The sequence below is a fragment of the Equus quagga genome, chromosome 14 (genome assembly GCF_021613505.1).
Source record: "Equus quagga isolate Etosha38 chromosome 14, UCLA_HA_Equagga_1.0, whole genome shotgun sequence".
Classification (NCBI taxonomy): Eukaryota; Metazoa; Chordata; class Mammalia; order Perissodactyla; family Equidae; genus Equus; species Equus quagga.
This window is the reverse complement of record NC_060280.1, coordinates 62,705,534-62,727,485: the sequence shown is the minus strand read 5'-3', so window position 1 is coordinate 62,727,485 and position 21,952 is coordinate 62,705,534. Positions and strand designations below refer to the sequence as shown.

Here is a 21,952-nt window from a genome sequence, read left to right as displayed (position 1 = left end):
GAAGGTAGAGCTCAACCCACCCCCTCCTCGAATGTGAGCTGCATGGAGTGACTGGCTTCAAAGAACTTTGAAGTATGGAAAGGGAAATGTCATAAAAACCAAACCTAAATCTCATCGATCCACTGGATACAACTGTAACTATATACGGGAAATACAGAATAGGAAGATGTATACACTTACTGCATGACATTAAGAAACCATTGTAAGCTTTTTTAGGTATAATAATCATACCATGGTTATTGCTTTTATTTCTTTAGAGTCCTTATCTTATAGAGATACATATTGAAATATTTACAGAAGAACTGACATGCTGTGTGGGGACTGCTACAAAATAAACTGTGCGGGAAGAGACTAGTTGGGGGTATAAATGACCAGAGTGGAGATAACTGCTCAAGCTGGGTAAAGGTCTACAGGGGTTCACTACACTAGCCTCTTGACTTCACATCTCTTAAATACTCTATTTAAAAAATTCTTAAATAAATAAATTTCTGCTGAGATATACCTTCCCTCAGTGAGAACCAATTACATTATTAAACAGATTACTTAACATCTCCATTGGACTTCTTTGCATTCTGATTGCTTTATCTACATTATTAAAAAACACAAGGATATTTGTATTATAAGCATACTACCAAAGAGGCATTTTGATGACCTTACTAAAGGAGAAGTCTATTCAAAGATGACTTGCCATCACCTCTGACACCACCTGTTTTAAATATTTATGGCAAGAGAAGTACATTTTAAGGTCCACCACACTGAGCAGCCTGCTACATACGTAGATACGTAGAAAAAAGTACAGGCATCAATAGACGGACAGTGGTCTTCCCTGTAGAGTGGGGTTATTTTCTATAGTTTCACTTGTTATTTTATACTCAGGAAAAAAACTGACACAAAAAAACAAAAACTGCACACACAAAACAAAAAAGAAAGACTGTGTCAAAAGAAAGCAAAATAATGAAAAAGGAAGCCTAGAAAAAGCAAACCAGTGACCTAAAAGTGAACCTAAATCCAGCCCTATCCTAAAAAAACCTATAAATCCAGAAAGCGCTGGTAACATTAAAGCTTTCTTCGTTGTGGAGCAAAGACGCTTCATCAAGCCTCAACCTGACCCAGACAGAATACTCCTCAAGACCTTCTTGATCTCATCCTAAATTTACTTTGTGAGCTTCTGATTACAAACTCATTTTCCCAGTGCCCTGATGCTGGAAAAAGGGATGCCCCATCCAGCACACATTAATATAGCATTTCAGTCCTTAGAAAAGGAGACCCCAGTGTAAACTGATCAGCAGCCTTCAGAATTACACCTCAGTCCCTCATGTGTTCGGGTGGAACAGGCTCTTCCTTAAGGGATTGGTCTGCTGCTGATGTACCGCTGAAATCAAGTTTCTGGGCCTGTAATGTGGAACCTAAAATTGGGGCACCAACTGAGACGCTGCTTTAAAGTCTCTGAGTTGACCAGTTGACCATCATCCCAGTGACGTCCACCTCTCACTCATTGTCACCTACTTTTAACATGCAATAAGGTTTTGCCAGAACGAAGGCTGTAAAAATCTTACTCGTTCACTCGTTCATGAAGCAAATACTTACTAGGGCCCTATTAAAGAGAGCCTAGAATGCCTTCTCCCTTAGCTCACTGTGCTCCATCCAAGTTGACTTTCGGACGGTTCCAGGAACGCACTAAGTTCTTTGCTACCTAGAGGCCATTGTTCTCTGTGCCTTCGACAGCCTCCTTCCCATCTTTCTGGACTAGACTAAAATGTTACCTAATTGAGGCAACCTGCACCACCCATCCTAATAAAGTAGCCCCTCCTCGTCCCCGGCTCCATCACCACGTGTCTGTCCCGTGGCACCTTTTTAATTAACGGCACAATTCTTTTTTTCTTATGTATCGTCTGTCTTTCTCTCTAAAGCATAAACTCTATGAGGGCAGGGATATGTCCAAGTCCCGGCTGGTTGCCGAATTATTAAAACAACACTAAGCACAAATCAGAATCTTCAATAAATATGTATTGAAATAATAAGTAAAAGAATGAATTCTTAGTCATTTTCTCACTATCAACTAAACATACCTAATTTAATTCTCCAGAAATATGGACGTGTGCTATCACATTTAAATAGTTTAAGCTATCTTTTTTCAGAGGAGAAATTCCCAAAGCATTGAGCATTCTCCCATATAACTTTAGAATTGTTTTTATCAATAGTCTATTAACACTCTATTCTCAAGGGTCTTTCAGTAACTCAGTGTTTAAAAGGATTTGTCATGCTTTTCTCAAAAACCAGTATTTAACCACAGGAAACACTTAACTATATTCTTCAAACTTAAACTAGAATTAGGACGTAATTCAAATGAAATTACTTTTAAAAATTTCAGGCTATATCTGAAACTCTAAAATAACTTTAAAACTCACACTTGTCTCCTCTCCCTGCCCATCCTCAGAAAGCCAATGTTTGAACATTGACTGCACACAAAAACAATTGCAGAACGTCGAAATGGCAAAAATAAAGTTTCCAACAACCAAGGAATTCACAGCATTCCTGGAATCACTTGGAAAGACTGTACAAGCTTAGCAGTGGAGTGCGACCCAGGGACAAGGCATCTTCCTTTGACGCTCTGATCATTAACACACCACAGGATTTTACCTCAACTAGACTGCAACGAGGCTTCTGGATATCTTCCAGGTCCTTTCATTTAACAACTTGCAAAAAAGTATAATGTGGGTAGTGCAGAATGCGACTTCCTTCCCTCTTTTCTGCTCCTCCAGGAGACAGTTTTGGGCCCAAGTCCCAGGCATAAACACACCAGTGATTCCCAAACTCCCATCTGGGGACTGACATAGGCCCAGGATGAAGTTGGTGCTTTTTTAATCAATCCAAAAGGCAATGAAAAAAATAAGGACATGATTGGCTTTTTCACAAAGCTAAATGTATTCCAAAGTATCTGTTCTTCATTCTGAAATTATATCCTTCTTTTGTGTGTTTTAAAATGTCTTCTCTCTTATGGAATGATAGTGACAGGAAATGGTGTTTTAACATCCTTATTTTGGTAAAATAAATGTTGGCAATCTCTATAGAGTATCCAAATAAAGTAAAAAATTTACCATCCATAAAATGCAAAGCTGCATAAAACAAATATTGATAGTCTGAGGAGGAAATAAGGTTTCCTAGTAAAAGTTGGGCCTGGAACATGTAATGCCAACCCCACATTTCTAGAAGCTTATATTTAAACAAAAATAGTTCAAACAGGAGCAAGCTTTGCTCCTATCCCACTTTAGGGAGGGAGGGCTAGGATTTTGCTTCACAGTATCCCTAACATCTATCCTACTTTTCAGTTCTTCTGAAATTGCTGTTAGATGTTAAATAGGAACATGAAATGAGTGGGCCAGCATGTCAGCCTATTTCACAAAAGACTTTAAAGATGGAATAAGAAGGCAGAAGGATGTAACAAGGTACTGAGAACACCCAGAATGGTAGAGACGAGAGTGTGTGTAAGAAAAATAAATAAATGATTTGGACAAAGAGAATACAACCGAGATGAGTGGAAGTATTACACTGTACACAGTCTCTAATCGAACAATGAGCTCCATTGCGCAATGTAAACTGTGAGCTGGCGAAATGGAATGCAAAATGGAAAAGTTTTTCCACAGAAACAAAATAGGACTGGGTTTCAGGCCAGCCTAAATGGGCTTATTAAGCTAGATTATCCAAAAAGTACACCTAACTCAGAATTCAGAAACATCTTTCCCCCAACTCCTATGGCTAAATTTGGAGGGGAGAAGGAGGTTGGACGCTCCCAAAGGATATTGTTAAATTCCCTTTGTCTGTAAACAAAACCAGCAATTCCTTATACCACTGCGATGCTGACATAACAGAAAGCACTGCCCGAAACTGTCCACTTCCTGCTATTCCAAATTTGGGAAACAAAGGGAAGTTCCTCCTCCCAAGGGCACAAGCACCAGCCCAAGTTCAGCTCTTCCAAGCGTCCTCAGACAAGATCATTCTGAAAACGGGCTGTGGTACATTACGCGTCTTTTTTTGTGGTAAAATATATATAAAATAAAATGTACCATTTTTGCCATTTTTAAGTGTAGAGTTCAGTGGCATTAGGTACATTCACTCTGCTGTGCAACCCAAATTATGCAACTTATCCTGCGTCCCCAAGGGTTCCGCGGGCTGTTCATGGTATGTTTTCATTTACACAAGAATATATTTTTGCACCACACTCCCCAATCTTCCTATTTTCTAGGGCTTACTCCTAATGATAGACTCTTGTTTTCTGTATCATAAAATACCAGTGGTATTATAACCCAGGTGCAAAATTAAACTGATTAAATTATCCTGAAGACCAAGTTAAATCTCAGGTCCTATGCATTCAACTTGACAAGTCAATTACGAAAACTATTACATCTGCCTGCATTCTAGTGGAATGAAGACTTATAATCCCTTCTTTTTAGCAGCCTTTTAACATATATATATTAATAACTTTATTAAGATATTTTCGACATACAGAAATTACATCTTTAAGGTATACAACTTAATGATTTTATATATATATATATACGTATACATTGTGAAAAAGTCTCCATCAAGCTAAATAACCTATCCATCACCTCTACATAGTTACCCTTTTGTGGTGTGGGTGTGTTAGGAAGATTTATGTTAAGATCTATCCTCTTAGAAAATTTCCAGATTCCCCTAATCAATAGAAAATACTCAACTAGGGAGGAACTCTTCATTTACATTACCACCACAGCTATGGTTTTATCAGGAGCCACATACAATTAAAGGCTTTGCTCAAATAACTAAAACTCAATTAATTTTCACAATAGATATACAGCATATATCAATAGATACATACCATAATAGCTTTTGCCTCATCAATAAATATAGAACATAATAGCTTCTGCCCTCATCAATCTGCCACATATGGCTTATCCTAACAACAACCAATTCTCCACTGTGTCTGCTGCTCATTAATTTTTCAAGATGCCAGGGCATGTGAGTGTACCTAGGACTTTCATGCACTATCACAAGGCCATCGATACATCAAAATTTATTTAATGACAAAATGGCACTTGAACATTATGACTAGCAATTCTTCAAAGCTTACACTTATAAGAACACCAGTTTTGCCAAAGGAAACTACCAATTTCCCTATGAATTTGTCAGCTGGCTTATTAATAAAGAGATATATTGTTTTGTAAACGAAAAAAAAAACAGGTGGCTCACATTCCAGTCTCATCTCCTACGGCTAGGCTACTGAAAAAGAGAGGGTCTTTCTTGCCCACATGCTCAGTACAATGGCTAGATGACCACGAGCGCTCAAGGAGTACTGAGTGGAGACTATCTTCACAGCACTGATTGACTCACCTCGTGAGTTTAAGGCAGGGGAAGTCTACCTGGATGATCCCAAGAACATAGTCTGCAGGATAATTACAGCACAGACAGGAGAAGCAGCAAATGAAAAGCCCCAGGAGCACTGGAATGGCAAGCTCTGCTAAACAAACATACTGATCATTTTTAAGGCTGTAGTTATATTTAAACCAATTTGCATCACAGTTCATTTCACAGAAATTACTTCATAGCTGCAGGATTCCCCTGTGAAATCACATACCAGCACTACAAATTTAAATTTATTTTTAAACAGACTAATAAATAATGAACCAATCACTGAACCATCCTGTCTTCATACAGACCTGCAGCAGACCAGATCTGCTTATCTCACAGGCTGGCAATTATTTTACTAAAAATTAACACATGCTCCGTTAGGGGAGAGAATTCTACTTCATAAAGATACAGAACAAAGGATTAAATCAGTAAGTTGGCCATTCGTGTAACAGAGGATTTAAAATGAACACCAAGAGTTAAAATTCTTAACAAAACTAACTGGTAGGACTCAGTTAACCTGATGAATAAACAGGCCATCTGTGGGGGAGAAATCCTACAGCAAAATAGTATGTGCTTCCTATGAGCCTGTTTCTCAAGCTTAGTGTTTTCAGATCTATTCTTGCATTAGAATTCATAACATTCCTAAGAGCCAAATGAAGACAAAGACTATCTTGCCCAATTTTAGCTAGAAGCACTAAGCCAAAGTCACACCGTTAGTGAAGTTTCAACAGTGCTTGGCAGCACAGTTAGTCATAGGCATTAAAAGAACACTGATTTAAGATAACGCCTCCAGGCACCATAGCTCGTTGATCACAGCACCCTTTCCCAGAGGTCCTGGACTGACGCAATCCATTATCACTATACATTAGCCATGAGGATGCTCACTGTGCACCAAGCACTGAACTCAGAACTGTGTAAGCAGTATTTAACTTAACTCTATGTTTCAGTTAGGTACCATCAGTCTCATTTTATAGGTAAGGAAACTGAAGCTTAGAAAAGTGAACTTGCCAAAGTCACCCCCCGTATGTCATGGAGCTCAGATTTGAACCCAGAGTTTGATTCAAGAGCCCTGTTCTTTACTATACAACTCTGTCTTCCAAACCTCTTTATTGGTGCATGAGCTAAAGCTCAGACCATTCCAAACAGTATAAAGAACACTGGTCCAAAGTCAGCGGACTTATGTTTTCATCAACTCAAACTTACTATACTTGTGAATTTGAGCCTTACTTTACTGATTTGGAACAAGTTACACTAAGTGAATGAAATTATCAGATAATTCTGAACTATATTGTAGTGACTTCTGTATCTGTAACTTTCACGCATTAGGATCACACTGCTACGTTCACATAATGGCCATAATCATGTCAGGAATGTAATTTGGGATCACCACAGAAGACCTAGTCCAATGGTTCTCTGGGAGAGGCAGGGTACCTGTGGGCCTTTTCCAATTCTGATTTCTTGTCTTAAGGGGGCATTCATCAGAATGAGACGTGTTCTACAAACAGATGATTCTACTGCACCCTGTGGCTGAGGACTCACCTTAGTACTGTGCTCTGAAGTACATAAACTGAGGAGTTAAGATTATTCAAACTGAAATCCTTTCTCAAAACTTACTGACCAGTAGACCTAGAGTAGCCAGCTATTTACGTTCTACAAACCTAGACAGCGACTACCTTGCACATAATATCTATTCAATAAACTTTAGTTATTACCCACAGCATCCCTGTCTGAGGGCTTACCTGAATTTCTTGAATGGAATGAAGAGTAGCTATGTTAATTCGACAACTATAACTAACAAGGAGCCCAAATTTGCTTCTCTGAGTCTATCTCCAGTTATTCTATTTTTGACTTGTAAAGCAAACAGAACAAGTTCACTTTCTATCTAACATAAGAAACTTGATCCATTTCTAAGGGCATTATGAGAATTTAAACATTAGCCATACCCCTTAAAAAAGAAAAAGCCATCATTTTTCCAATGACTAAACTACTAAAGAATAGATGGTACGAAAAGGTTTGCATTTCAATAGAACTAGCTTTATTATTATTATTTTTTAAACAAAAGAAATGGTCTAAAATCAAATGCAGATATGTACCAAGGAATGGACATGGCCTGGTACTTACAAAGAAGCTGCTGTGTCATAAATGAAAACAGCATGTTAGGAGAAAAATAATATTTCAGGAGCTGTCTGCTTGAATAATCTGGATATGCAAGTTAACTGAAAGAGGGTGCTCTGCCAAGCAATCAGCATGAACCAAAGAAAAAAACCACCGAAGTTGCTTCCAGAGAACTAGGTGGTGGTAGCATGAGAACTGGCATCAACTCACAGTCTTCTCATTTTCCCCATTTTCTATAATTTTCCTCTTCTTTTCGTCTGTTTTTTTCTTGAAGATGTTATTTCGGTAAAACTGAAGTTCTTTGATGCTTTCACTAATGTCATCAAGAGCCCTACAAGCAAACACACCATACTGAATTGAAACGTCCAGAAACAGAGGAGCTGATAAGCATTTTACAAAGCATAACTTTTTATAAATAACTTAAGAACAGGTACATGTAAATGTCACTATCTGACATCACCAAGAAGTGAAACATTTCAGTAAAGAGAATTTAAGTGCTTTGTTTTTTCAAGAACGTTTGAGCAAAAAAAAAAAATTTCTAAAATAAAACAGATTCAAGTTTCCCAAACTGTTCTGGAAGACAGCGAAGTGTTCCACAGAAAAAAAGAATTCCAGGGTCAAATAAGTTTAGGAAAAACTAGATTAAACATTTCAAAACTTCTCCGCAAAGCATTTAATGGACTGACGTGTATTGTGAATTCCCAACAGGAGGCTGCACTATATACACAGTATTTCTAAAACTTAATCGACCACATTTGTGGAATACCTATTAACAGCTCATGGAACATAGTTTGGGAAACACTGAGCAATACTTAATGACGTCCCTGAACAAAATATACTGACATACTCGAACATCACTCATGACTCAGCCATCATAGTAAACATCAATTACAGACAGTACCTAACCATAAAAGAGGATCTACCTCCTCTCGTGGTGATTTGTGCTATAATCAGTGGCAGCCTGCCTCCATCTAACAGTCTTTCTTCTCCTCCAACATGCTGTTTCTCATCTGTTGTAGTCTGAGAAATCAGGTAACCAAGATGATTAGAACAGTGTGCAAGGAAATCAATAAGCTCTGAACGAGGGGCCAAGGGCCTCTTCTAGAGAATAAACTGCACAGACTTCAGGGCAAGAGTTTTATGACAGTTATTTCTGTGGTTAAGGCAACAATGTTGCTTTCTTCCCAGGTCTTGGATATACCGTAGACCTGAAACTGTCAAAAAGACAGCCTCTGGCTGAATCAAGGTACACATCTCTTATCCACAATACTAAAAACCCAAAAAATTTTTATAACCTGTTATATGGCAAAACCTGACCAATCCTGAAGTAAGCCTATTTAGAGTCGTTAGGTATGCCCTTTGGTGTGAATATCCACGTTTCCCTGTGGAAATACCAGTGTTGTATTATGGGGTGCACCCTCAGACCTTGTTAGAGATATGACAGAATGATAAACACTACAGGTTCACCATTACCTTCCTAAGCCTGAAATATTCTGAAATCCAAAACACATCAAGCCCTAATTGTTTCAAGAAGGTATTGTACGCCTGTATTATTGTGCTGTGGTCCATGGAAGGCCAATAAAAAAACATCAGCACACAAGACTCTTTGGAGCAGGGACTTGTCTTTCTCTGCTTGCCTAGAACGTGCCCAGCACACAGCAGGGGCTCTGGAAATGGATGAACCACATGCTGCCCTTAGAAGCCAGTGGCTAAATCACCCATCAAGTTTTAAGTTCCTCCCGAAAGGCTACAAAATCACAAAGTAAAAGAGGACACTAGATACACAAGGTCTTTAAATTCCTGTGTACTTGTGCTTAAGGTTGCAGAAAAGAAACAGTCTAAAAACTAAAAAGTGTCAAAGTTTGGCTAACTGTATTCTACAACTAGAATACAATTCTAATTTTAAATGGCTACAAGTCTCTATCCTTGCTGGGAAGAAAATTAATACTGCTCGTTACTAGAAAAATTAAGACTGTTACACATTCCTACAAACTAAGTTACCTAAAAATGTTTAAAATTGCAATAAAGATGTAAGACCCCACATATTTCAGAATGGAATGCTAGAAATCTGACAATTCCTGATAATCTTAGCAAAAGTAAGTTATCTTTATGCTGGTTGTCCTTGATTTTTCCCCCAAGAAAAAAGAGTGGAGGAGAGCCATTATTTCAAGCAGTCAGGAATTTGGGGGTTATGTATATGTCCGATTGCCAAGCACTTGGAAGGACCCAAACTTACCTGTGAGAAGCAGCCTTCTTTGGTGCAAATTCATATTCTTCTGGATACCAGCGTCTATACACAGCAAAAATGGAACTCTCAAAGGAAACTGTCTCAAATACACTGAATATTTACCTCCTTCCAGTAACTTATTAACATTGAAAAAGGCATTTGGGTTGTGACTATCAAGTCACCTCCTTGCCTGGGACTTGATTTTCCACCCTCTCCTCTCTTCAATCAATATATTCTCTTTGTGCAAGCTTATCAATGTGTAAGATTCCTAAATCTGTTCACTCCAGTCCAGCCCTCTTGTGAGCTCCTGTCACAGATATCCAACGGCCTGCTGGACATCTCCACCTAAAAATGCATCAGACACTTCTAATTCAACACACATAAAACCATACTCACCATCCACAACACCTCCCCCCCTCCATCTACCAAATCTACTCTTCCTCTTATTTTCCCTTTCATCTTTGAACAGTTCCATCATCCACTAACTGCCCAAACTAGAAACACTTGAGTCACTTTACACCTCTTCCTTTTCCTCACTCCTGGATCCAAGCATTCAATGCCGTGCCAAATAGTTTATCTCCAGCCCCTTCTGTGCCACCCAACTGCCATTTCCCTAGCTCATTCTCCTCTCCCCAAGATGATGCAAAAGTCTCCTTTCCTATCTCCCTACTTCTCTTCTTGCCACCTTCTAATCAGAATGATCTAATCATCACTCATCCCTCTACTTAAACTTTTCAAAGGAACCCATCCCTTACAAGATATACTTTAACCTCCTTAGCATGGCACATATGCCCTTCATAATTTGGCCTCACCCCCCACGGATTCCAATCTCATGCTTGGCACTTCAGCATTAATGAACTACCTGTAATTCCCTGAACATATTTTGCCTTTATCTTCCTGCTCCCTCGTATCTTCATACCTCTGCCCATTCTCTGCACTGTTCTCTCCTCATTTAAAAACCTGAAAAACTTCCACTCTTCTTCAAATCTCAGCTTAAAAGCTATTTTCTAGGTAAAGTGTTCCCTGATTTCCCATTCCCCGCACCCCAATATAGAATATTGTGCCCTCAATATTCTATACCCACGTCTCCATTACAGTCATCACCCAGGACATTTTTAAGGTGTGTTTTTTACCCATCTGTCAACGCCGTAGATTCTAAGCTACTTGACGGCTTTTCATCTGTATGTTCCCAGCACACAGACCAATACATGGCACAGAATGGGTGCTCAGTAAATTTTCTGGATTAATGAAATTTACATGGAAGGTTTTTGACATTATTTCCCCCAATTCTCACCAGTCCCAAATAAATTAAGGTCCTACCCAAGCGAGAATGAGATGAGGAAATTACACACCCACTTGGCACCCTCAGTTCTACAGCTCTATTCAATTACTTTCCACAAATTCTCAATTAAAACATGGTAAATGAGGCAATTTAATGGATCCTAATGATAGCCCTTACCTGCACAGTTCTTTGACAGTGCTCACATCAATTATTCTATAATGAAGATGTTTCATGAACTGGGGCATGTATTTGTCAAGAAACTTCTTATCTGCATGAACTGAATTTCCTAGAAAGACACGAAGCATACCTCATCTGTGTATTTCTAGTAGTATACAGCAGGATATAAAAATTTATAAACTGTATTTGAAATGGAGATGATTTTTTAATTCAAACAATTCCTAAAAGCATCTCAAAATTTCTCAATCAGGCCTGAGTGCATCTGATTAAGTTACAAGTGCAGATTTCTGAGTATTTAGTCAGTCTATCTCATAACAAATTTGTAAATGGCCTCTCTATGGACAAAAGAATAAATCCATTATTCCATATACTTAAAATAATGCACAAATCTGCTTGTTACTTTTTCAGATCATACCAGATGTGCAAATTTTCTCCCAGTGTCACAAAATCCACACCACTAACACTAAAAATTTAAGTGAATCACATAAACAAATAAACCTTTATTTACATTCCAATTTTAACAAATCATATCCATATTCATGTTTTCATACAGTAATTTACATTAAAAACACTAAATTTTAAATGAGAACTTTAAAACAGACACCCGCCGCATTGGGTAGGGAATAAAATTTATACAATATATACTCTATTACTTATTGTCAAAACACTTTTTATGAATGTTTAAGGAAAGTGTCAGTTACTACATCAAGTTACATATACGAATAAAAATACACCTTCATAGAACATTAACTTCTGTCTAACAATGGCAATCCTTTCAAAATCCTAGTAGAATTGGCCTGGTTTCTTTAAAAAGTCAATGTCACAAGGCAAAAAAAGGCAGATGGACATTTTAGATTAAGAAACCAAAGAGATATAATAACCAAATGAAATGCATGAGTCATCACTGAATCCTGGTTCAAAAACAATTAACATATACTAGATATGAACTAGATATAGGATGATGTTATTGAATTATTTTTAGTTATCTCAAATGTGACAATGATATTGTGGTTACATCAGAAAAAGTCCTTATTCTTAGGAAATGCTTGATGAAGTATTTAGGAGTTAACCGTCACAATGCCCATGATTTACTTTCAAATGTCCAACAAAAACAGACATGTAAAACAAACATGGCACAAAGTTAACAATTACTATGTCCAACTTTCCTGTACATGTGAAAATATTCCATAATAAAAATATGGGAAAAAAGTTTATTGAGTTAGTCTGTGTATCCCAGATCTCATGTTAGTTTCAGGGCAGTTTCCCAATATTCATGTATAAATTATACAAGGAGACCCGAACACAAAAGTAAGATGTATATAGGGGGCCAGCCCGGTGGCACAGTGGTTAAGTTTGCGCATTCCGCTTAGGTGGCCCGGGGTTGGCAGGTTCAGATCCCAGGTGCAGACCTATGCACCACTCATCAAGCTATGCTGTGGCAGCATACCACATACAAAATAGAGGAAGGCAGGCACAGCTGTTAGGTCAGGGCCACTCTTCCTCAAGCAAAAGAGGAAGACCAGCAACAGATGTTAGCTCACGGCCAATCTTCCTGACCAAAAAAAAAAAATTTTTTTAAGTAAGATGCATAATCCAAATCAGAGTAAGTGGAAGACAGGGTAGTCCTGGCTGGTCTTTCTGGAACTGCAGTCTCTTGAACCACTACAATGGAAGACTACCTACAAGGTACACATAGGAGTTGATTTTACCTGCAAGTGGACAGAGCCCCGGAGGAGTCTGCTGTCGTACAAAGGACAGAAATTCATACTCTGCCTGCTGCAATGTCATTGTACTCTCCTTCACTGCTTTGGTTAGACCGGACTGCAAGAGAGAATCCCCAGCCCCCACCAGAAACACATGAAGTCAGTTTTCAAAGGCATCCAGAAATGAAACTTCACTTCTAAAATGGGCAAATATAACCACAGATGGACCATTTATAGAGCTCAGGTTCAAATTGAAACTGCCATCTTTGCACCGATTTTTTCTAAAAGAATCCAAGTCAAATAAGCTATGTTCCTGATTGTTAATAGGATTTCCATACAGCCAAAAAGATGGTGCCCAAAGTCCAAGGATACAAGGTCTGGGAAGAAGCAACTATTAACAGGACAGCAGCATTCCCCCTTCTCTGAAAGCTGATGTCTAATCTTATCCAAAAGACTGCCTTGAGCAATACTTGACAATCCACAAGGCATTGGCGACAGACTGAATGTAGGAGAGGCAAAAAGGACTTTCAGGAGAAGATGATCCCGAGAGGTCCCAAAGACGACAAGGAAACAAGCAAGCAGTTCCCCAGGCTTGCCAAGCAATCTTCCTCTAACCCTTTTTAAACTACCATCCAATAATGGTGCAGGATTCAGAGGTGGGAGCAACAAGCTGGTTACTGATCCCCAAAGCAGCAATCCTGTTATTTGGTACTGTTACCTTCCCATGATGCTCCTTACACCAATCTGACATGCTGTCCAGTAACTCATCTGGCTGTTTTATAATCAGGTTAGGACCCTGTGGATGGGAAAAGCCATTAGTTATCCAGAATCAAAAGGGATAACCTTCATTTCTGAGGTAAAGTTTAAGCTGCTTTAAGGATTTAATATATATACCAGAGAAAGTAAGACATGAGGGCTGTCTGTTAACTCAAAGTGGTCCGCATTCATCCTAGCATTGTTCATCACGGCAAAAATGAACGAAAGCACGCATACACACACACCTGAAAACTAAAACGCCTATTAAAAGAGGACATAAATATCGATCAAGAGTCAGCAAACTGCAGCCCCAGCCTGTGGCTTTTTTTTTTATTGCCAGCAAGCTAAGAATGATTTTCACATTTGTAAAATGTTCATGTGTAAAACAGACATGTGACAGAGAGGTATGTGGCACTCTAAGCCTGAAATATATAATATTTGGTGTTTTCCAGAGAAAGCTTGCCAATCCTTGATTATGAGTTCCTTTTGAAAATGTCTATATTACCATGCGAAAAAAGAAACTGCTGAACAGTATATTCATGCATATTATTTCATTTATAATTGTTTAAAAAAAATGGGGCAGGAGGAGTACAGGGCAAAACACTAACAGCTTACTATACATATATTTTGGATAAAGTTATACTGCTTAATTTTAGCAATATTTTTACATTAAAAAATTTAAAAGGTAATTGGTGACAGCTGGAAAAAAAAAGGGAACAGTGGCCCTCAGATTCTCAGCTCCATTTAACAAAGCATTCAGCTGTGAGTTTCCTCGGACAGAGTCCCAGCAGTAACAGAAGCCTGACAAGGGGCACTAAAGCAAGTCACTTTGGGCTTCGTTTCTCCTTCCGTATGACGGAGACAATAAACTGCCCCGGCTCTCTCACAGGGATGTTAGCATCCCTAAACGCAATTATAGATGTGAAACTTCTTTGAACTCTCTGGAAAAAAAGCACTCTGTAAATCCAAGGTATTATTACTACTACAGCACTAAAAATAGTTTGCAATCACTGAGAGAAATGGCTAGAATTTGACTAAAATATGCCTGACATCCTACAACTAAGAAGGAATTTCACCAAAACAAGAAAACTGGTCAAAGCCATCTCCACGAGGAAGCAAAAAAATTTGCTCTGATAACATATTTTTTAAAAAACCATAAACCTCATATTGTAAAAAACAATTCTAACAAAGCATGATGGAAAAAGCAAACTAGTACCAATATAAGGCTATGTAACTTACTCTGGAGCCCAGTTTGGCACACAAAACTACGAAAAAATTTTCAGAGTAGGATGTTTGTTCTTCTACGAGCAAAAAACACGCTCCTCAGACTCATGTACAAGAATAGAACATACTTTCCACAGAACTGACAATTAAGTGCCAACAGTCACTGACCATTTTTCTTCTTACATCCTTATCCTCATCTGACTGAGTCTGTTTACAAACGCCATAGTCTGTGTGAAAACAGACCCAAATTTCCTCCAGGGTCCATATCAACTAACTGGTCCATTAAACCATCAGCGTTTCACATTATTTCAACAGTCTAAAGGGATAAGTCTTCCTTGGCCAAAGTCAGTAGGAGTGGTAAAATAGACACTTCTCTTCACTACTTATCTCAAGTAAATTCCAAGTGACAGGAAAAAACAAATGAAACTAAAACACAGCACGTTATTTACATAAAGTTTGAAAAACAAGTTAGCTGTTAACGATGAAAAATCCAAAGTCTTGGAGCCGGCCCTGTGGCTAAGCAGTTAAAGTTCTGCACACTCCGCTTCAGCGGCCTGGGGCTCATGGGTTTGGATTCTGGGTGGGGACCTACTCCACTCATGAGCCATGCTGTGGAGGCCTCCCACATACAAAATGGAGGAAGATTGGCACAGACATAAGCTCAGAGCTAATCTTCCTCAAGCAAAAAAAAAAAAAAAAAAGAGGAAGATTGGCAACAAATGTTAGCTCAGGGCAAATCTTCCTCACAAAAAAAAAAAAAAAACAAAGTCTCATGATTGTCCCTCCAGTTGATGGGTCAGGCGGTACTCCAGGATGTATGCCTAGTACTCCACAAAGGTAGCAATTCATCTATAAATGCCCTCTCTCCTCTTTTACTTACCCAGGAAAATAAGTGGAAGTCTTAACTGTAGATTTATGAAATTTATACAATGCCAATAACACATCAATGCTTCCATCTGGGAACTTATTTTAACAAGACTGTCTTTCCCACAAACATCCCTACTGTGTTCCTATTCTACAGTTTCCCACTGCCTCTGAATACTGCTGACACTATGCAACAGAGTTATTCAAGGCTAGAGATTTTACCCTCTACCAATCAGATGCTGCCACACACTTATGAAGTGCTGCATGAGTGGCCAAAAGGCAACAGGTGTGTTTTATTTGTTTTGCTTAATGTTTCAGTTAAAAGCAGCATGCTAAAACCTTAATCGTGCCCAATATGTCAACAAGAGAATATTTTCTGATTCTGCATCAACAGGAATTCTAAAATCTGAATATAGATCTAGAAGAATCAGACACCAGTTGAAAAGACAGAAACTAGACATACGGAGTCAAGTCAAAGTTAAGGTTATGATAGAAAGATGTCAACCTTAGCGTGAGTCACCAAACCTCATGGTATAACAATAGTCGGTTGTCTTATTGGTTAGGAGTACTTTACTCAGACTGCCTGGGTTAAACTCCTGTCTGCCCCAATAACTAGCCAGGTGGCCTTGGGCAAATTACCCAACGTCTCTGTGCCAAAATGTCCTCCTATATAAACAAGTATAACAGTACCTACCTTATAATTGTTGTGAGGATTAAGAGTGAATACTTGGAAAGCACTTAGAACGGTGCCTGGCACACAGTAAGCTCTCAGTAAATGGTAGCAGTTATGTAATTTTTGGCATGGCTTATTAAAAATAACTAGGCTGTGAGACGGATTACTTTGGTTCCAGTACCAACCCTACCATGATCTAGCACATTACTTTGGACCTTAATCTACGTGGACCTCAGGTTTCTCATTTTTTAAATGAAGAGGAAAAACAATCTTTAGATTTCCAATACACTCTGAACAGCATGGCTCTATTACACAGCATCACCTACTTCAGCCAAAATGTTGAGATCAGAGTCAGTTATCAAACAGGCCATCTCAATAATCTGGTCCTTCTCAATGTCCAATCCTGTCATCTGCAATAAAAAACATATAACACACACAAAACCATCTTTCTGGCCTATTTTACCAAGTTTATTTAACAGGAATTCCCTCAAGCAAATTCAATTTATATCCCACAACAGGATAGAAGAGACAATAATGCTCCTTGGACAAGCGCTCAAGACACTTAACATGAGTCATTTATTCAATAAACATTTACCAAAGGCCTGCTATATGTCAGGCACCACCGGTTCTACTCTAGGAAAGATGCAAAGTAAGCAAAATTGAGTGCTGACAGCATTCAATTTTGGAAGAGTAAGATACCTAACATCACTACATCTTTGCAGAGTTCACAAAGTTTTCATACTAACCATGCCACTTGATCTTTATCACAATCTAGTGTGGAAAGTACTGTTATCATCCCCATTTCATACATGAGAAAACTGAGGCTCAAGGGACAGAGGAGTCCTTGGCATGAGCACAGAAAACCCAAAGGGATCAGAACTGGGTTCTAGTCCCAGCTCAGATCACTAACAGCATGACCTTGAACGAGCTGAATCCTCTCTCTCGGCCTCAGTTTTCCCGTTTATGGAATGAGGGGTAAGGCTGAGTCATCTCCGGAGTCTAGTCTCGCTCTAACAACTAGGGTCCTGTAAGGCTGGGGAAGTGGCGTCTGGCACAGCCGCTGTCCCCACCCCCACCCCTGTGACACTAAGACGTGAAGGACCAGAGCGTTAGACAGGTCCACATCTGGGCAGAGTTGGGGGGGCTGGTGGGAAAGGGCGCCATATGGATGACTCCTCACTTTTGAAAAGAAACCCCACAGTCCAGCACAGTTCCCAAAACCCGCAGGACTCCTGCCCCGGACTTGCCCCGGGCCGCCCACAGCCGGGCGGCGTTCACCTGCCACACCTGAGACCCAGATACCCGCCGCCGTCCCCAGACGGGCTCAGCCGCTCGGTCCCAAGCGCGAAACCTCCCTCGTCTCCCCTCACCCCACACCGACCTCACTCACCTCCAGGTCCACCCAGACCATCCGCTGAGCCATGCTCTCCCCTGCCGCCATGGCTGCGCCACCTTCGCGGACACTCCGCGCCCAGAACTGCCCACGACACCCGCCCACACCTTGCAACAGCCTGGAGCCCAGGGAGCCGCCTAGCATCACCCGGCACGAGCCGCCACGGCCCCAGCCTCTCAGCCGGCGCTGGCGCAGGCGCGGTGGTCGCTAAACGTCGCAAACCCGCGGGGAGGCGCAGGAGCAAAAACCACAGGTCCCAGCATCCAGTGCGCCGACTTGCCCTGAACAGCCCAGCTTAGCTGCCGAATGGGATGATGGGACTTGGAGTCTCTCCTGGTGTTGCGGCCGATTTCCCCACCCCCGCCACGTGTTTTCGGATGTTACTGGACGCGTCTGTTTTTCAGAACTAAGTTTATTCGTTTCAAAGAGTTATTTCCTGAGTTTGGATTAGTTGCAAACCGCGTAGTTGAGAAAGAACTCTCTTACTTTGTTTGGTCGGAAAAATCCTGGTTATCTATTTGTGATATTTTTCAAATATTTCTTTCCTTTTTTGCTTTTATCCCCCCCCCTCTTTTTACTTACCTACCTCTTCACTCCACACACTGGGTATTTTTCTCATTTACGTGAGACAGCGGGACTGTCTTTTTTTTTTTTTTTTTTGAGACGAGAAGGCCAATTTCACTATCGTCAAATCCTTTAGAAATCCTTAAATGAGCCCTTGTCTGAGAGATCACTTAGCATGCATTAGATGTTCTGTAAAAGTTTCTTTCCTTCATTGGCAAACGGTTTTTCCTTAAAATTCCTAATTCCTTAAGGAGGGACTTGGTCTGTGTTTCAGTTCAGCTGTTGGGTGTCAGTGGTACAGTAGTCCCCCAACCCTATATATACTCTTTTTTCTCTATACATACATACCTATGATAAAGCTTAATTTGTAAATTAGGCACAGTAAAAGGTTAACAATAATAAAATAGAATAATTATAACAAAATACTGTAATGAAAGTTATGTGAATGTGGTCTCAAAATATTTTACTGTGCTCACCCTTCTTTTGATGATGTGAGATGACATAATGCCTAGGTGATGAGATGAAGTGAGGTGAATGACGCAGGCATTATGACACAGTGTTATTTTCAGGTGGTTGACCATAGGTAACTGAAGCCATATAGCACACCATCCCATTTGGGGAGAGGACTACTGTAATGACTTCCTACTCCACCCTTACAAGTTCTCAAGGTTAAATCTTGTACAACGAATCTTTGCAGCAAATTAAATTAAGATGAACTGAAAACTGCTCTGCCCATTCTTGGTTTTGATCAAGGTATCTTTAATCTTCTCCAGTGACAGCTATAGTTTCCATTATTTCAGCAAGTAGAGATGGCCACCAACAGGACCTTTTGATTCTGGAGTGTCAAATTGCCTGAGTCTCTTAAAACTTGGCTATTTAGTAGCAAGTTTGTGTGCAGGGTGTGACTGTGTCACAAACATTGGTCTCCTCCTGGAATTATATCCTCTATGTATTTTTCTGGAAGCCATATTGCCAGTAATTACAGAGTTTGGTAGTAATTCATACCTGCTGAGCTGGTTTTGTGAGAGAGAAACTTTGTTGCCTAATTAGAGCTGTAAGGATAGTGTGTAGTGTACTGGATTCCGCCTTCAGCTCCTTTGGTGTACCTACCCCACCAGCTGCCAGAGAAACTGTCTTTGAAAAGTAATCAAATCGTGTGCACACATTGTATACATATCAAGATTTGTGTTGTGCACAATGTGTGTATATTGTAGCTGCTTTGCCTGATGAGTCACCCTGTTTTGCCAAAGCTTTTTATTTATAGCCTACTTTATAAGAAATAGTCTACATTTCTTCTTTAGTTTTTTTTAGTTCTAAACTTGATTTATAGAAAGTAGAATCAGTTGAAGTATAGAAGACTTTAATTCGTTTTTTTATCATTCTCCTAATGTATTATTATTTCTTTAAATTTCAAAAAACACCTTTTGTTTTCAAAGTTACTCCTGAAACATTGATCAGTTTTATGACAATTTACAACTTAGAAAATGCTATTTACATTTAAGAACTTATATCCTGAAAATTTATGATCATAATTTTATGTGTGGACAGTTTTGAAACTTCAGTTTTGATAGTAATGTACTTTTATTATAACAATAAAGACACATTTTCGGTGAGTGGTGTTACAATGTAAGGAGATGTATAGTTTATTGGTTTTTGTGTATAATATCATTAGATTGGTAATCTTAAAGATATATCCCAAGGCAGAGCAATGTATGCACCAAATTCACAAATTCAAACCATGTAAAGAGGAGGAGAATAAGGGACCTAGAATCTGAAAGCAACCTCATCCCACAGTGGACTCGATCATTTCTTTCCTTTTTCTTTTTTTTAGCAGAATCTATCTCCAAGCCACACCACTCTGGTCAGAGACGTTGCTTTTTCAATTCTGTTGTGAAGCTGTAAAAACTGCTTTTGTTAATTAACATCAGGGGCATAGTAGCAAGAAATCTTGTTTTCTAAAATCATAGGCTCTGATAAGCTCTGCTCTCTGAAGTCATTTTAGTAGAATGCACCATCTCCTCTTATATAAGGAATCTGAGCCATGTGATTCACTTTGACACAGAGAAGCTGCCTCAATTTCCAACCTAGGGGCAGAGATTCAGATAAAATGTTCTCAGACACAACATTCCACATTTATCTTAACTTTGTAGTTTCTAGGGAAACAGGACCCTGAGTCAGCTTCTCAACACTGCTGGTAGTCAGACTGTGACGGTTCTAACAGAATCTATGACAGTGTTTCTAACAGGACATGGCCAAGGGCACACAAACCCTCCCCTTTTTGAGAAATCACTACTGCTTTTTAAATTCTTTTTTAAATTGTGGTAAAATATACGTAACTTAAAATTTACCACTTTAGCCACTTTTAAGTGTACGGTTCAGTGGCATTAAGTACATTCATATTTTTCTGCAACCATCACCACCATCCATCTCCAGAACTTTTTCCTCTTCCCAAACAGAAAGTTCCATACCTGTTGAACACTAACTCCCCACTTCCATCCATCCGCCTCCTAGCCCCTGCGACCTCCATTCTACTTTCTATCCCTGTGAAGTTGATGACACTAGGTACTTCACATCAGTGGAATCATACAGTATTTGTCCTTTTGTGTCTGGGTTCTTTCACTTAGCATAATGTCATCAAAGTTCATCCATATCATAGCACATATCAGAATTTCCTTCCTTTTTAAGGCTAAATAATATTCCATTGCATGTATGTACCTAGCACACCTTGTTTATCCATTCATCAGTCAAGGACGCATGGGTTGCCTCTACCCTTTGGCTATTATAAATATTTGCATGGATTTTAATTTTATCTTTTTTATTGCTGCTTTCTTACCGGGACTTCCCCAACCCTGCTTTGTCCTCTCACCTCCTGAACAAAGATTACTGTGATAGTCAATCTAGAGGTGATCCCCACTCCCTCTGGCTCCTCTTCAGAATTATCCCAAACCCTATTTTTAAAAAGCCCTTCCCTACTCCCTCTTAAGAGAGGCTTCTGGTTCTTCCTGTTAACTGTTACGGTGAGTTCATAAACCTAACATTGTTACAATTATGTTCCGAGTGAGCTTTATCTGATATGCTTTATCACCATCGTATTACACTGGACTTTAATTTCCAGAATCCATTTATTTTTATACTTTTACAGGACTAGCACAGAGCCGTATACTAATGGTATTGGTACTAATTAGTAGTGACAAAGTAATGAGATTATCTCACACTGCAAACTGTCCTACATTTTATAGAACATTTTAAATAGGCTGTAGGTACCTCATGAATACTTACTGGTTGATGATAATATTTCTTCTTTTCCTGCTTTCTGAAACTTTGTCCTGAGACGTGTTGACATCAGGTTTACTGCTGATAACTGATAACTGCTGTTTACTTCCTTCTAGTGGTCTGGGGAGGAATAAAGGATGATAAATCTTTGCCTTTACTTTCTATCACTGTAAAAAATCTAGAGTAAAAATAGAAGCCAAACTTATAATCTTCAAAGTACACCTTGTACACACTGAACACCCTGAAGGTTTTCATGAAATTTTAGTTGCATTTTATCTCAATTCAGTACAACAAACACAATAATTCAGTTCAAAAT

The 21,952-nt window shown here is 39.3% G+C and overlaps 1 protein-coding gene across 1 annotated transcript; it reads right to left on the bottom strand.

Annotated features, from left to right (window-relative positions):
* Positions 1 to 7,397: 7,397 nt before the first annotated feature.
* Positions 7,398 to 17,990, bottom strand: REXO2 (RNA exonuclease 2). Its single transcript, XM_046637503.1, has 7 exons — positions 17,797 to 17,990; positions 16,733 to 16,816; positions 13,608 to 13,685; positions 12,896 to 13,007; positions 11,187 to 11,295; positions 9,737 to 9,790; positions 7,398 to 7,831 (listed from the first exon to the last, which is right to left on the bottom strand). The coding sequence occupies exons 1-7, from the start codon at positions 17,941 to 17,943 to the stop codon at positions 7,702 to 7,704; spliced, it is 714 nt and encodes a 237-aa protein (XP_046493459.1). The 5' UTR covers positions 17,944 to 17,990; the 3' UTR covers positions 7,398 to 7,701.
* Positions 17,991 to 21,952: the final 3,962 nt, after the last annotated feature.